Source organism: Corvus cornix, chromosome Z (genome assembly GCF_000738735.6).
Source record: "Corvus cornix cornix isolate S_Up_H32 chromosome Z, ASM73873v5, whole genome shotgun sequence".
NCBI lineage: Eukaryota > Metazoa > Chordata > Aves > Passeriformes > Corvidae > Corvus > Corvus cornix.
This window is the reverse complement of record NC_046357.1, coordinates 3,463,275-3,480,165: the sequence shown is the minus strand read 5'-3', so window position 1 is coordinate 3,480,165 and position 16,891 is coordinate 3,463,275. Positions and strand designations below refer to the sequence as shown.

Sequence of the window (16,891 nt, the reverse complement as noted above, 5' to 3'; positions counted from 1 at the left end):
ATAATGTTAGAAATGCTTTTACTGTGTGGATGTAGTTTTCTTTCTTTTTAGCAAGAATTTAGCAAGTGTGAGCAGGTAAGATAACCTCCAAGCCAACAGAGGATGAGGCCCAAGAATGGCTAATCAACACTCTGCCCGGAGAACAAAGGGGCCCAAAGCGGATAATCACCACTCTGCCCGGGCGGCAAAGAGGCCCAAAAAGCTGCTATCAAGCCTTACTGTCTGGGGAATTAAGAGGCCCACTCGACTATCAACTCTCACCTAGTCAGCCCAGGCCCAAGAATCAAAAGAAATGAAACTGCAAGGCAGAAGAATATGCATGCTCTAAAAAGGCGGAACCAAGGAGTGGCCATGCAGAACAGCTCCTGGAAAAGTTTGAATATGCATAAAGAACAGACAGTAAAAATGGTATAAAAATGACTATCCTCGAGCATCAGGCGTGCTCTTGGCAGAGCACCAAGGCAGCCGGCCGTTACCTCTTTGCTTTATTTTATGTGTCTCTTATTGTCTTTTTATTGAACTTTTAAATTCTCACAGGAGAGTTAACCTCGTTTTTCACAGAGTAAAGGGTCTTCCTCATCCTGAACTTTTCACCTTGCTTCCCTTCGCATGCTCTTTACGTCCCTGGCCCAAGTCCAAACTTCAAGGCTGGTTTAAGTTAGTTTTAGGTTGAAAACAGGATCTTTGGTCAAGATTCCTTCCCTTTATCAATCGTCTTATATCTTCTCATCCTGCTTTGGTAGGCACAGTAAGTGTTGAGCAAGCTGTATGCATTGCTTTTAACAAACAACTTCTTAGCAAATCATTTAACCTCTGCTTCCCCATCCCCCCTGATTCACAAACACTTCTTGAACTCTGTCAGGCTTGGTGACACATCCCTGGCGTGCCTGTTCCAGTGCTCACCACCCTCCGTGTGAAGAATTTTCTGATAGCCAACGTACACCTCCTCTGACTTAGCTTAATGCCATTTCCTCGAGTCTGATACTGGTGGTGAGAGTGAAGGGATTGGCACCTGCCCCTCTGCTTCCCCTTATGAGGATGTTGAATACCACAGCGAGGTCTCCCCTCAAGTCTCCTCCAGGCTGAACAAACCAGTGACCTCAGCTGCTCCTCATAATGCGTCCCTCGTGGTCCCTCGTTGGGACAGTCTCTAACATCTGATTAAATTTGAGCAGCGAACCAAGTGTTTGTTAAATAGAAAAGCGATGCCTAAGCACGCCTCCCGAAGGCCGGTGTCAACTTCGTCACACGCGGGCGGGGACTGCCCTACGCTCCCCGGGCGCGCCGTGGCGGCTCCCGGCGGGGCGGCGGCTCCCCGCGGGTCTCGGCGCGCCGCTCACCGGGCCCCCTCACGGCGCGGGCGGGCTCGGGGCGCGGCGGGCGCGGGCGCGGCGCTCCCGCCCCGTGGGGGCGGTGCTGCTGACGGCGCCAGCCCCCCCAGACCTGCCGCGCCGCTCCCGGCGGGTGCCCGGCCACACGCGGCGGGTCGGGCTTCCCCGCCGGGAGCACGGGGCGCCGCATGGTGGCCCTTCCCCAGTGGTCACGGGCGCGCTCGCCCCCCCCCGCCGGCTGCGCGAAGGAGGACGGCGGAGCATGCCACAGGCGGGGCGGTTCCGCGGGGACTGACATGCTGCTGAAAGAGGGCAGGCGCCAGCCCCTCCGCCTCTCCCCGCGGTAGCGGAGGCGATGCTGCAGGGCGCTCCCGGGACTCTCCCGCAGGCACCAGGCTATCGCCCACAGCAGCCGCGCTCGCTGCCGTGAGCGGCGCGGCTCCGGCCCGGCCGAGGTGACGAGCGGCGCGGGCCCGCACCCGCGCCCGGGGCGGCGGCGGCGGGGAAGGCGCTGCCCGCGCCCGCGGGCGGCTCCGCGCGGCGGATGCGTATGCATGAGCGCTGCACCGAGCGGGCGCAGGAAGCGCCCCCGCTCCGCCGCTTCCATCTTCCAGGGCAGCAGGACCTCGCCGCACGGCCGCGACAGCGAACGCCGGGGCAGCGGCTCCGATAGCGCCTACCAGACCCAGAGAGCCCTGGACGACTGTAAGATGGTGGGTACCGCAGGCGGGCTTGCCGTAGTTTTTACCTTTTCCGAGCTCTCCCGGCGCAGGCAGCGGTGCCGCTCCTCTCGCCGCCTTGACTATTCCCATCACGTCCAGTTGCACTGTTTTTAAACCCGCAGTCTCCGCCGGGGTGCTGCCCTGCACCTCAACTCGCGGCGGTTCCAAAGCGGGAGGCGGGAGGGAAGGCGAGACTTGCGGGGAACCGGCTGCGGGACAGGAAGCGGAGCGGGCGCCTGAACAGTCCAGCGGGAGCAGGAGTCCTCGCCCTGGTACACACACTGCAGAGCAGCTGGAGTTGCTTTTTGGTAGATCCGTCTAAATCTGTCCCCAGACTTGCGCTCACTGAAGCCGAAATGAGTAAATAGTTCCCTCCAATGAATCACTGCACTGTCTGCTTGCTGTCTTGTGCAGCAACCACACTCTTGCCCTAAAATCCTTTTAAATCAGGACACAGAATTAGAGGCCCTGAAATTCTGTCCTTGGTATATATGGTATCTGTTACCAATCGTCCCAGAGTAGCTCGTTGCAATTTTAAAACCTGAGGTGGAACACCTGCGTCTGTGTTATTTTTGGACTGTCACATTCTGGTATCAGATTTTTCCCCAGTCATGTTCAAAATGCTTGCATCCTGACACTTTCCTCCAAATCAGCGCCGTATGCCCCCTTTCAGGCTCCTTGAGCTACAGTCAGCCTGACACTGGGCCCCAAAATTGCCCCTCTAGCTAGTGACAGATGTAGAAAAAACATGAAGTCGCTGCTACTTTCCTTGACTGATCTGTGTCTTGCTAAAGCTCTGTCCAGTAGCATTGAAAATGGAGCTGCTACTTTTATTCTGCTGGATTCTGGCAATTTTTTTTCCTCTGGTGCTGAAAAATGTGCTGGCAGATTATCCACTCTGATACTTCAAAACTGGGAGCAATTCCCAGTTCATGGAGGAACAAAAGCTGCCACAGTAGCTCTATAAATATACCCAACAAGTGGATGTTACTGGGTTCTGCCTTTTTTCTCATTCCCAACAGCATGATGTGGGTAGTTACAGAGAAGTTTTTAGAATTGACTGATTAGAAATAAAGTATGTTTTACAGGTGGGTTGTCAAGTTGCAGTAAGATTCAGGAGGTAAAATCAGTGTGGTTTTTCTCTTCTTGATTCAGCAACATATGTGTGGTTTTGTTTTCCTGAGCAATGATCAGGTGGCCAAATGAGTCTTTTTAGACAAGGGATATCAGGTGAGAACTGGCAAAATGCATCTGGTGCAACCAGTTACCAGTTGTAGAATGCGACACTTTTCTTCCTAATGCAAAATAATCACACTATGACACAATATAGTACAATTTTTTTCCTCTCCGCTGCCTTGATGCATTCTCTTAAGCTACAGAATGATAAGAGTTGAAGACCTGTTTAGCAAATATTGTGCCTAGGGCTTTGTTTAATGTGTGCTTTTGGGTTTGTTTGGGATGTGGGTGTGGGAGGGTGCAGATGTACTGGAACGCGCTCGGGTTGACTTGCTGCTCCTGAAGCAGAGAAACCTATTTGCTATTTGTAAAATGAAACGTAAGAAAGCATGGCCAAAACTATTTTTGATACCATTTCTCAGCTATACAGTTCATTGCAGTGGGATGCATGAAGGGTATGGATGTAACACTGCGGAAGCGACTCGTTTATTTTCTGAGCATGAGAATTTGAGGGCTTGACTTTAAAAATTGGTAGCTCTGAAAGACTCCAGGTTCTTAGCATGTTTTTATGTTGGGGTGTGTTGAACTTCTGGTGGTAATGATGACTGCAGTATTATGAGCAATTACTCTTGTCTGTTTTTATGTAGTTTGGAAATTGAGGTCAAAACACAGATAAATAAATATTCTGTTCTATTACTCCAATCCTTCCGCCCCCGCCACCATGTGGAGCAAATGGTCTTATGTGCATTCTTTCAGGAGACAGCAAATGCTTAATTTCCTTAAAATATAATTCCATGTACATGATCAGTGGAACTAAACAATAATGATCTTTCCATCATTGTGAAATTACCCATTTATCTGACAATGTCCATATGTATCTGCCTGATCCTGGATTTCTGTAAAGGTTGTAGTGTTTATTTACTCCTTTGTTTCTTTTTCCCACATGCACTTTAGAAAAGGTGCTTTCTGGAATTTTAACAGGAAAATGCCTGTCTGGTACATCTTCTCAGCCAGTAACAGCAGATGAGTTTTAAGACTAAAATCTGGGTTGAAGGAAAGTGACAGAACAGAAATCATTACAAAATAAATTAGCAAAATTGCCAATTTAAAAGCAAATGCTACATTCCAATCCCTAAATGTGCTGTTAATCAGGAAGCAGGAGGAGCAAAGGCAATAATTTCTGGAGATATTTTCGTCTTTCATGATAGCAAAAAATAACCTCATGCTACTAGTAAAACAGATGGTTTTTTTGTCTGCTTAATATTTAATACTAATAACTCAAACACTTTCAGATATTAAAAGCAGAAACACTACTTTCCTACAGATGAACATTTATAGCTCACAGAAGAAGCAGCTGCCATGGAGGCTCTAGTCATTTACTGAATTGTGTGCTCTTGATCCTATGTGCTATGAAATTTTGAGCAGCAGGAACAAGCCCTAGATTGGGCATGTTTTTAAAAAACTGAATTGTTTTTACCAATGTACTTAAAAATTCTCATGTATGTAAATTGTTTTTGTTTTTCAGCTTGTCCAGGATTTCAATACCCAGGTGGCTCTCTATCGGGAGCTGGTCATTTCCATTGGGGATGTCTCAGTCACCTGTCCTTCTCTGCATGCAGGATTGCACAAAACTCGAACCCAAGGATGTGAGATGGCCTATCAGGCTCATCAAAAACTAGCAGCAATTTCTGGGTAGGAGGCAACTTACGTTGAATTAAAGCCGTATTCATGTGCAAATCTTTGTTAAATACTACATTATGGAAACTTTCAGGAAAAGCATTAACTTGTGTTTCTGTTTTATGCATAGAGGTGTATGACCACAAATTTTGCAGAATGCCCATATCCTTACCATAGTACAATTTTGGATCAAATCCTGGTCCCCTTACCAAGAACATATCCTTCTGATTTCACTGGATGCTTTTATGTAAGACAAACAGGATTTTACTGCGTATCACTACAGATCAAGCAGGAAGCCATGCCCTTCGAGGGTGAAATAGCAATAGCTTTCTGCCCAGTCTTCCATTGAGTATATCTAATTGAATAGTTAAGGGACAACTAGCTCAGCTCAACTAGAGACTCAACAAAATTTTATCAAAATTAGGTGAAAATTGAGCGAGGGGAATACAAATACTAGTCTGAAAACTTGTGTTTACATTCTACGTGTTTTTAAACCCTTGTTTGTTGAAATAAGAATGAAAAGTTTGCCAGCATATAACGTTGTAATTTATTCTTTGGTATTACATTATGTACATTCCTTTCCATGGTGACAGAATGTATTATCACATACTTGAGACTATGCCTCAGTGCAAGATCAACCAGCATAAGTAGCTGTTTCCTAAAAAATGGGAATTCATGCTGCTGATTCCATGTGATACACTGATATGCCAGTATGGTGACTGGGGCATTTATATCTGTATGTACCCCCTGACTGATGTCTCATTACACTTTGTCAGAACTGTCTGCATCTGGCTTGTCTACCATAAGCCATTGTGCACCACTGGAAGAAAAACCAAAACTTTTTTGCAGCTCTGCCTAATCCCCATTAAATTTATTTCATCACTTTAATATATATGAGAAATCTGTCATAGGCTTGGTATGTAAGGGAAACCCACAGTAACAAACCAAACATAAAAAGATTTTATTTTAGTAGAATTACCACCATTTTCAAGTAAGACTGTGCAAAGTCACTTAAGGTGCCTTTTTGACCTCTGATTTGTTCCTCAAACAAAATACACATTTTTAAAATACTAAAATCGGTGGGAATTTAAAAAAAAAACCAGCAGTGAATAGACATAGTTCTTTTTAATCAGTACGCTGAAAACGTGAAAACAAACAGTAGTGAAATCTGTTTTGTGTGCTTTCATATAATATAAACAAAGATAATACATTTGAATAGCTTAACCTATTTTGTAACTTCCAAGTATTTTCCCCCATAAAGAAAACAATCGATACATGCTCATTTAGAAAGTACTGAGTTTTTTTAAGCAATCATTTCGCAGTTGGAAGTCTGTCATACACACAAAGATGTCCTGAAGGTTGTGCAGTTGCTGCAAGATTGACATTTGGCTAATCTAAAACTGTTTTAAATAACTGTGATAATACTGTGATATCCATAACAACTGGTAGGTGTTAGAAACTCTGGAAATGACTTGTTTGGTTTGACAGACATTTTACAAGATGTGCTTCACATCCCCACCCTCCTGTAGCTGAGGAAAGGCATATGAGACAAATAAACTTTTTTGGTGTATTTGTGAGGAAGGGTGGGAGATGAAGATACAGCAAGAATTCAGGGTAGAAAAGAAATAGGAGAGGAGTAATAAATAGTCTCAGAGATAGAGTCTTCAGCTCAGCAGAAAGACTGATGTAGTGCATATTATATAGAATCTGGAATAGGAATCTAATTGGATAGGAAGAAAAAGTATCAGGAAGAAAAATGCTTAGGGACAGGAATGCATTAAATCATCCTCGGTATTAAATAGTCAGGAGGGTAGTGTGTTGCTCAGAAACCACTGTTAGTCAGCAGATGGGATGGAGGCTTATTTAGTTCACTGCTTTAGTTCAAAATGCACAGCACTGCACTGGGTAATACAAAAAGGTCTTATTAAAGAAAACGTGTTGCTTTCTCACCTAGAAGGAATAATAGCAAGCAGCTGTTTATGTTACTAGACTATAATGTTTCAAAGCATTCTGTTAATTCCATCAGTAATGTTCAGTTGGTCTCTTAGGTTATCTGCCTGAGGTGTTGCAGGGCACTCTTTCTTATTTGAGAAGTTGGTGTCACTAAGACAATACTAAATTCATTTATCTTGTTTGTACTGATGTTTTCCTTGGAAAATTAGCAGACAGCTTACTGTTACGCTGTTCCTCTTGGAATATATGGGGATTTCACAGAATCACAGAACTGTTAGGGTTGGAAGGGACCTCTGGAGATATCTGGAGATCACCTAGTCCAACTCCTGTAGGCACTAGTGCATTTGAGACTTAAGTGCATGCCTGACTCGGGCGATTAGAAGAGGCACCTATTTCCTTTCCTAATTCACTTGTTCTGCAAGACTAAGCAAGGTAACAAAGAGAAAAGATGCAAAGACTTGGAAGGAGAGAAACAAAAACAAATCCTCTAGTGCTGGGGAAGGCAGCTCTGGGAAGAAATCTGGAAATTGTTGAAAGGGAAAGAAATGCTGAGGTAGAGATAATGCATTAGGAACTGAGCAAGATAGAAGTCATGAGGATAGAAAAATACGTTGGTCATGGGCATATCTGTTTTGGAATATTAGGCAGACATCAGAGTGGGACAGTGGTGTAATGTGAACAAGAAGAGAAAGCTGCAAGTGTACCTATTGAAAAAGGATACACTAATATGCCAACAGAAACAGATTCAGCTAGAGAAGAGAGGAAGTGAAAGTCACACTTACGTTTTAAAAACTGAGAGAAAGAAAGACAAAGGAGATAATGAAAAAAAGACAAGGTAGCATGGGAACATAAAATCTTATAAAGTCCACACTGGATTAAACTGTATCACCCCATCTAGCTCAAATCTGATGGCTGCTGGTAGCAGAGATTTCATAAAAAGTAAGCAAAGATACATAAACCAGGTTGTGCATAGAACGATGCCTTCCCTCATGTACTTGCTGCTACCCAGCACTCAGTAAGCAAAGGCTGCATCTGAACAATCTGTATCTGACAAACGTGAGTTCTCACTGAGGATTTCAGGATTTCTCTAAATATTAAGGTCTTTAACTCAAAAAATGCTGAGGATGAACAAGGACATTTTTATACTGTGGTGTATTTAAAAATCTATTTACTAAAAAAATATTTTTGAAAAAGGAAACTTCAAACTAAGTCTCCAACTGAATAGGCCCTCCTAGGTATTACAACCTCTTCTTTACTTGTTATCTTTTTCTTATAGAAATAGTGAAATTTTAGCAAAGGGGAGTAAAGATTAGAAATAAAAATAATCTAAATTGAAATATCTTTTAGGAATGCCAATCAAAGTAAACCCTTCTTTCAGCGTTGGTTTTCTCAGGACTTCAGGTCAATTCCTGCTCTCATACTAAAAGTTCCTAGTGATTTTTAATGAGCTGTCTTCTGAAGAAGGTGAGTAAGGTTTGGTCCTTTCATCACATTTTCTGCTGTATAATGTAGCAGAAATTAAATATCTCAAATTATTTACATTGTGCATCCTTGTAGTATTAGTTGCCATGGTCAAAACTGGAGAAAGTACAGCAACAAGAAAATGAGTCAGCATTTTCCAAAGAAAAAGGAAAAATACTTGTAATAGTAAGAAGATGGGGGGAGAAAGATGCAGATCTCTGTTATGGAAGAGAGTCTGGTTTATGGAATGATAGTGGTGGTCTGTTAGAATTCATCAAATAGGGAGCTGGCTGTATACATGGAGTCCACTAGGTCTGGGATGTCAACAGAAAGATCACTCAGAATTGTATTTTAAGATACAGGTCTGCACAACTGTGCACACACTTTTGTAAATGTCCTTACATATTCTCAAGCACTTGATATGCTTACATAATGTGTGCACTTGGCACACTGAAACCAGAACTGGCAGTATCTCTCTGACAGTCTGATATATATGTTGGCAGTGGCTTTTTTTGCATGAAACAGAACTGTGTGAGGAGCTCAGGGGTGCATGGCAATGTTCATCTGTGTGAGCGTAGCTCTGAAAGTGATTTTTCTGTTTTTATGACTGGTGTTCCAAAGTCCAAAATCTAAGGAGGAATAAACCTCTACACCCATACACTCTGGGACAGCAGCTTTGCAGAAGAGGATCTTGGGGGTTCTGGTGAACATCGAGTTGAACATGAGCCAGTGCTGTGCCCTTGTGCAAAGTGGGCCAGCAGCCTCCTATGCTGCTTTAGGAAATGTTGCCAGCAGGTCGATGGAGCTCATCCTTCCTTTCTACTCAGGGCTGTTGAGGCCATATCTGGAATACTGGGTCCAGCAGTGGGCTCCCTAGTAGAAAAGAGGAAAGGACATACCAGAGCAGATCTAGTCAACTACCTTAGAGATGGTTAAGCAGCATCCCACATAAACGGCAAGGCTGTCAGACGTGGGATTGTTTAGCTTGGAGAAGAGAAGTCTTGGAGGGGGATATTATCAATATGTATAAAAAATACCTGATGGAATACTGTAAAGAAGATGCAGTCAGGCAGTTCTCAGTGGTATACAGTGATACGACGGCAGGTAAAAATTGAAATATAAAAAAAATTGATTAAAAATTTTTTTAAACTCCCTTTGTGCTGTGAGGCAGGTAGAATATTGGAACAGGTGCACTGAGAGGTTCTGGAGTCTCCATCCTTGGTGATACTCAGAATTCAACTGGTCATGGCCCTCAGCAACTCTCTGTAGCTGACGCTGCTTTGAGCAGGAGGTTTGGATCAAGTTAGTTCTAGATGTCCCTTCCAGCCTGTGACAAAGTCATCATGAATCTCCTTGGGAAAATTCAAAGACAAAGTTTCCTTACTTGACATATGCATCTGTTACTTCTATAAAACAGTTGTAAATTTTAAGTTCCTGTAAGTTCAAGAGAAGTTGAGAAAGTCACCTAAAAATCTCATCCTGATTGCATTCCTGTGCACAAAAAGATTATCATAGTGTTGCTTAAAGTTTTTAATTTTATGTAATTTCTACTTTTGTTTCCCTTTGCAGTCTACAGTGGGAATTCTCATGTTTTCAATAAGCACCAAATAGTAATTTCTGAGAGCTAATTAATGGAAGCTTGTTTCCTAAGGCTATTTTAAAACATACTTCTGACACTCAATTTTGGCCAGTTTTTTATTGAACTGTCTGAATTTTCCCTGAATTACAAACCTTCAAAATTACTACCTCCTTTCCAAAGCACGCTAACAAAAAAGACTGCTTCGAAATACTTTACAAATTAAATGATGAAAAGAATACTTCAGATCTATAAGTTAAAGAAAGCTGTGTAGAGACAGGCATAACAGAAAGCATTTTAACTGTTTAACTGCACATGTTAAATGAAACTCTGCTGCTAGTCAGTATTAGCTGAGCAGAAACAAAGCACAGCAACACTTAGCTCAACAGGGAAGAATTTTTATAATCGTGATTCAAAACCATCTTTATGCCAACAAACCAGAGGTCTGCCCCAGCTAGATACCAATCGAGTAGCATTTATGGAGATCTCTGTGCTCCCTAGACATCTTTGCAGTCATTGCCATGGTACTCCTCTAAGTGTGTGTGTCAGGTGGGGAGAGTGATAATGTCGATCATGGGATTCTGAATCACAGGCACTGCTGCTGTATCCAACCTCTGTTGGAGATGTTAGCATTGTTTCAACTGCCAGATGAAAGTTAAGAAGTAAGGTAAGAGATTGCACCATGATAACCAGAATGTGGCCTGATAAAACTATAGTTAAATACCAAAAATAATGTTATGATACATAAGAAAACAAGGAAAGCAGTCAATATTCACTGCAAGAATCAATACTGTTATACATGATAATACCAGTAGCATAATGCCCTCTGAATCCATACAAGGTGATTTCTTGCGTTGTAGATGTTATAAACAGTAACAGCTTAAAGCTCTGACCTTAAAAATACTGTGAAGTAAAAAATACTGAGATCTTCCACTTCAGAAAACTCTTGGAAATAAAAAACCTCATTTTGCTTTCACAGGCTGTACTAAAAGCATTTCAGTAAGTTGTTTCAATGTGGCATGCTAGATCCCACAACTCTTAAAAATCATTTAATAGTACCTCACTTAGGAAATTGTCCTGATGATTTAACTGTGACTGTCCACAATGAGTAAAGTCAGGGAGATCTTTGTCTCCCTCCAAAGAAGAGTTTTTCAGGATATGGAGCAAGTTCATTACTGAGCATTCTTACCATATAAAGTCTCATTTTCCTTCAACTTAGACATTCAGCTTCCGTAAACATTCACTGGAATTTTCTTACATGGTTAAAATTTTCTTGTAATTTTGAGCGTATCAGGTTCTAGAAGCAAATTCTGACAGTGTTTATTCATTTTTGGTTGGCCGGCATATCTTCACTGATTTCTATGTCCTGAAGTGATTGCAAACTTAGTACCGTGTATCAGAGACTACACGTGTTCCAGGGACTCAAATCCCATTTTGAATAATGGGAGTTGGTCTACATGGGAATGTTTTGATAAAAAAGCTCAGATGTGGATAGTTTAACATACCCCTTCAGGACCAAGTAGTGCATGATAGTGCAGAGTAAGTATACCCTAGCTTACTCCTTTCACAAAGGGGTAAGATGTGCATGTTGTTCTGAATAGATTCCTTGTAAAAAATTTCTCTAATTATACAAACCACGTGCATCTAAAATGATGGAAAGGGATGGCAAAAAGATCAAACTATTTTCTGTGGAACTGAGTTAAGGTGGGTTTGCTTATTAAGAACAAAATCTGTTTACTCAATTTAAGCTGCAAGTTGAAAATGAAATCATTTAAGTCATATCTCCAGTTCAGAAAGCAAATAATGGAAGAAAAACGAAGGTTATTTACTAAGGCTAGAATTTTCAAAATAGCTGACCTCTATAGACTGATTCTTTATTTGTACCTTTGTCTTTGGAAGTGCTTTAATAGGTATTTGGGACTTGAAGATACAAGGTATTAGTATCTCCCTTTATAGATCTATCTTTCATAACTGGAGGCCAGATTTAGTAAAGGGCAAACAGACCTAAAAGTGAATTTATTACTCTATTATTTTTCTATGTTTGGAACAGCAATTCTGAAAATTCTGGAAATTCTACGTCTGCAGTAATGCAGCGTAACTTAGTTTTGACGAAGTGGAAGAGCTTACAGCACCTTGCCTAATGATAAACCTCACCGGCAGTCAGGACGGCAGTCTTGCTTGTCCTGACAAGGTTGATCCCAGAGGTGCTAGCATCCTCGAGAGCTTGACACACCATTTTGGTGCTCCTCATGAAACACAGTGGCCCATGCCACTTTGTTTTAGCCAAAGCTGAAGGTGAGTCAATTTCTAGACCACTTGCACCTGCCTCCTAGAAAAGGGAGGAAAGTGAGAAAAGTAGAAAGTGAGTGCTAAAAGTAGAACAGACCATCATCTTTGTCAGTCTCTTACTTGCTCCTTTCTTCCATCTGACACTCAATTGGCACATTCACAGCCCTTTCCAGTGCACTGCTGAAACTCCAAGACTGCATATGCTGGGTAAGCCAAACAGGTAAGCCTGCCCCTTGCATGAAGGGTCCTCCCAACAGCTGGGAAGCTGTGTCACAGCCCAGCAGCCAGGGATGCTGCCCATTTTTGAGGATCACCACAAACGGCAATATTCTCCCTGGGAGGCATAAAACAGCATAGCTGTTCCTCTGTGACATAACCTGAAGGTATGAGGTGTGGGGAATTAGGGCGCACATTGCCATCATCTGACCCAGTGGAAAGAGTATTTTGCATGAGGAAGAAAAACTGTGTTGAGGTCTGGTCTGTACTTGGGTTTCAAGCAGTGCCATTGCAGGTAAACATCTAAAACTGTTAGGGAACTTCCTTTGTGGTGTTCTAAGCCTTGCTCCCATAATGTTTTTCTATGTTTTAAGCAGATGAAATACATAAAGACACAGGGAAGTAGAGACTCAGAATTCAGGTAAAGGCTCATTATTCCTCAGCATTCTATATCTTCACCCTGGCAAACTTTGAATTTACCTGCACAGTACCGTGGTCTAGGGCTGGAGTACCCTGTAGGTTTAGGTTGGTTTGCCTTCCATTTTGACATGCCCTCTGCATTCATCACTCCCATTATGGGTTCCTGGAACCTAGAAGACGATACCAAAATGTAAGATACTACTGTAATTCAAGTCTTTCAGTGGAATCTTCTCTTCTCTTCTCTTCTCTTCTCTTCTCTTCTCTTCTCTTCTCTTCTCTTCTCTTCTCTTCTCTTCTCTTCTCTTCTCTTCTCTTCATAAGCAGCATTCCACTATAGTTAGATTTTAAAGGGTGGTTTCTCGAAGTCTAACTCATTAATAATGGAGTATTCCAGACATATGTAAGACTATTTATCTGTAGCAATGGTTGAAACAACCAATCTGTTTTACATTCTTATTTTGAGGTATACAAACCTTTACGTGAGAAATTTAAGTGAAGGAAAACAACATACGTTACCAAACAGATATGGGGACTGAATTACATTGGTGGGGCCTCTTTAGAAATGCTGCAGAATCAGAGCTGACCTTTTGCAGAAAATTCAGTGTTTCTGCCAGCAGTCTCTAACTTTATGCCCTTCTCTTGCCCCATTTTGTCTTTTCAGAAGATACGCTCTCATTGTTGGACATAAAATGCTTTTCTCACCTCTACTGTGCAAGTCATTTTCTCAGGGAGTAAACAGCCAGAGGATCCAGCAGTTAGGTATATTTCTAGAAATGAACTGTGAGGATTTTGAAAAGCCCACAGAACTTTATGTGGACTCTGTTTTGACAGTTGCTGTTACCGTCACTTTACTCCAGATTTTCTCATTCCCTTTTCTCCTTTGTCATCCCTTTTTTCAGTGTTTCTGTTTCTTGTTTTTTTTCCCTCATAGCCTGTCTCCACTCAGTAATGAAATTAATATCTGATTTGCTACTGTCACATTAACTGTTTGGGAACTCTTCATGGCAAAGTCTTGAATGTATGTATGACAAGCCCACTGGAATCCACTGACCTTTAGATCTGCGGCATTAAACATGATGAACAAAAATAATAATTTTTTCAAACCTCTATGTTTTGAGAAAATTCTGAAAAATCTCATTCAGTCCCTGACCGATGTTTCAGATGAATTACTTATTAAATAGGGGTACCAGTTCTTACTATCTCTGAAAAATACTTAGTAATTTTACATCATATTTCAGTCTTTCAAGGGAAAGCATTGTTTTCAAATACTCTGTTTTATATTGCTATAGTTTTTATCTAAATAATGCATGTTAATATTGCATTTTTATCATACTGTTTTCATCATTTATTTCTTTTGAAATTGATTTTTAAATGTCAGTTTGCTGGAATTCTAAGCCCTAACATGTAACAGCACATAGCAACTCCTGTTGCTATGTCTTGTCATGTCATGTCAGAAGTGGAATCAGTTCATAAGCTCTTCTTGAGCAAAAACCTGAGTGTTACTAGCTTATGTCAGTAAATAGTGCTTCACAAGGGGATGGATCTAGAGCTAAACTTTAGAAGGTATTTATAGACAGAAGTGTGGCTGATCATGAGCCTTTCATGTCGTGCTGCTTCTATGCCCACAACAATTAGGGGTGCCAGAGAAGCCTACATGGTTCAAAATTAATGTTAGACCAATCCAAAATAACTTTTTCATTGCAGTATTTCTGAAAAAATAATGTACGGAAACTTCATACCTACCTTCACAGATGTAAATAAAAGTTGCACTTGTGTTTATCTGTAACCAAGACAGCCAAGAAGCGTGCCTTTGTGTCCCCATTAGGCCAACTGTTTTAAGACCTGTTTCAATAGCATATTTCAGTATTTCTCTTCTATAGGTTTCTAATGAAACACAGCTAAAGCTAAGAATTTAATGACAAGTTTTTAGTGCTCCTTTCCTGGTCATTTTCCTAAATACTGTTTGATTAAGAAATCCCACATAGCTGCAATTTGATAGGAACTCTGCTTGTCTTCATTCTGGTTAGCTTGGCTTATATTGTTCTCAGAAAATTACTTCTGATTCTCACTGAATCTTATAGAGTCAGTCTATGTTAAGAATATGTTCATATATCTTAAGAGAAGTGAAAACATGAGATAATGAAGTTACACGCATTAGAAAGGCTTTAGCATGAGCTCTTAGAATTCCACATGTGCTGGGATTTTGCTTCTGATTTCTTACCTCTTTTTTTTTAAGTTTTGGACTGAAAATTGCAAGTTAATGGAAATGTTTTTACTAATGCTCATTTCTCCACATTCTGTAACACTGCTCTCTAGTTAGAAAGGACCATTTTGGTTCTGTGCCCCTCACTGAAACCAGCCAATGGCATTGCCAGGTAAATTGTGCAGGGCCATGCAATTAAGAGCATGTCCTTCTCATGCCCCACATTTGGTCATGCTCTTTTAAGCGCTGCACTTCCTGCATAGTCAGCTAAGAAAAGACTTCACACTTACTGTGATCTGCATGGTACATGGAGGTTTGCTCTAGTGAGAGGTCGAGTATCAAAGGGTAACTACTCTTAGCAGCATCATCAGTACCTTGCAAGATCAGTCTCCAGCTATGGGAGATCCCAGTTCTGTCAGGCCTACACTGGAAAAATTCCAACCAATTTCAACAAGGTGTACAAAATCTGTTGTAATTGCTTTATGGTTCTGTTTCTGAGCAATTAGTTAAATACTTGAAACCATTATCTGGGCATTAAGATTTCACCTTGACACAGCATTAAAAGAAGCATTCCTTAATCCAGAATCTTTCCAGTATTACCAGTTAAATGCTGTTTAAATTCATGTTTTAAAATTTAACATATACCAAAGTGTTGGCTGTTAATGCATAGAATTTTCTCCTTGATGGGTACATTTCTAGATCTACATTTACATTTTCCACATAATTTTTAACTATCAGAGAAATAATATACTGAATTATTTGTATATTAACATAGAAGGTCTTATTTTCTCTTACGTTCCATTTTTTATCTTGCTGTTCTTATTTTTCATAAGAATACTTTCATCATGAACATTTCCTGGCAGCAGATCTGGTGTAAGAGTTCAAATACCGACATATTAAATTCTGTGCTCAAAGTTGTTGAAGAAACTGCTTCCCATTTCAGAAGAAAACAAGTTTGCATTTATTGTTTGAGCAAAGAAAAGCTGACACATCATATCTCTGTCTATCAGGGCAAGACAGATCATTGCAAATCTAGTGTTGGTAACCTTGGCAGCACGGCAAATGGTTGAGTGGCAAAATACTTAAAAGTGCCATGTTTATACAGCAGCCTCCAATTATTTCCAACAGCTCTGGAGTTGTTACTGTGGTGAAACAGCACTATCCACCCTTATGCGTTTACAAGCCCTTCCAAAAAAAACCCCAACACCAACAAAGCAGCATTTGGTACTTGGGAATAGTATGACAACTGCAACCACAGTATGTAAGGCTGAGCAGGATGAGGCTGTGTGCTGAGGAAGCAGTCCCTTCATGCAGGGTGAAGAGCCCCAGTGCACCAAAGTCGTGGACATTCCAAAGTCTGGGCATTTAATTTAACTGCAGACCTACCCAAAGTAGTGGGTACAGACTTTTGCAGTTCATTTTGCATCATTCAAGACTCAGAAATTAGTAGTAGTCTGTGCAGCTGCTAATACATGATACTGAATGGCTAAGAAAAACTTGATGGAAAAATCCTTGTTTCCCAAGCAGAAAAAAAGGCTTTGCAAAGAGGGAAAAAAACAAAAGTAACACCAGTTCACAAAGTCAAGTGGAGACCAAAGCAGGATTAAGAAATATGAAGTGAAAAAATTGCGGAGTTCTTTTTGCTAGAATACTGCTTCCTGAACACATTTTATCAACAGATGGTTTTAAAAATTTCTTTTTCCTTATGTGAATTTAAATTCAGGAAGCTAATCTATTTCTTTTTTCTTTTTTTTTTTTTTTTTTGACACATTCAAGTTTTCTCAGTCTCTCAGCTGTGATTTTTAACTACTCTTACAGATTTGGTTTGTGAATTATCTGGTGGCGCTGTGTGAGATTCTTTTACTGA

The 16,891-nt window shown here is 41.3% G+C and overlaps 1 protein-coding gene across 2 annotated transcripts in view; it reads left to right on the top strand.

Annotated features, from left to right (window-relative positions):
- Positions 1 to 1,368: 1,368 nt before the first annotated feature.
- LOC104686697 (regulator of G protein signaling 7 binding protein) overlaps positions 1,369 to 16,891 on the top strand; it is a 32,208-nt gene continuing 16,685 nt past the window's right edge. The window contains exons 1-2 of one of the 2 annotated variants that reach the window (XM_039567814.1): positions 1,369 to 2,044; positions 4,755 to 4,921. In XM_039567814.1, coding sequence (XP_039423748.1) covers positions 1,886 to 2,044; positions 4,755 to 4,921 — 326 coding nt within the window. In that variant the 5' untranslated portion in view covers positions 1,369 to 1,885. Of the gene's footprint in view, positions 2,045 to 4,754; positions 4,922 to 16,891 lie in introns of those variants that run through there. The other variant, XM_010395321.4, reaches the window with a different exon arrangement.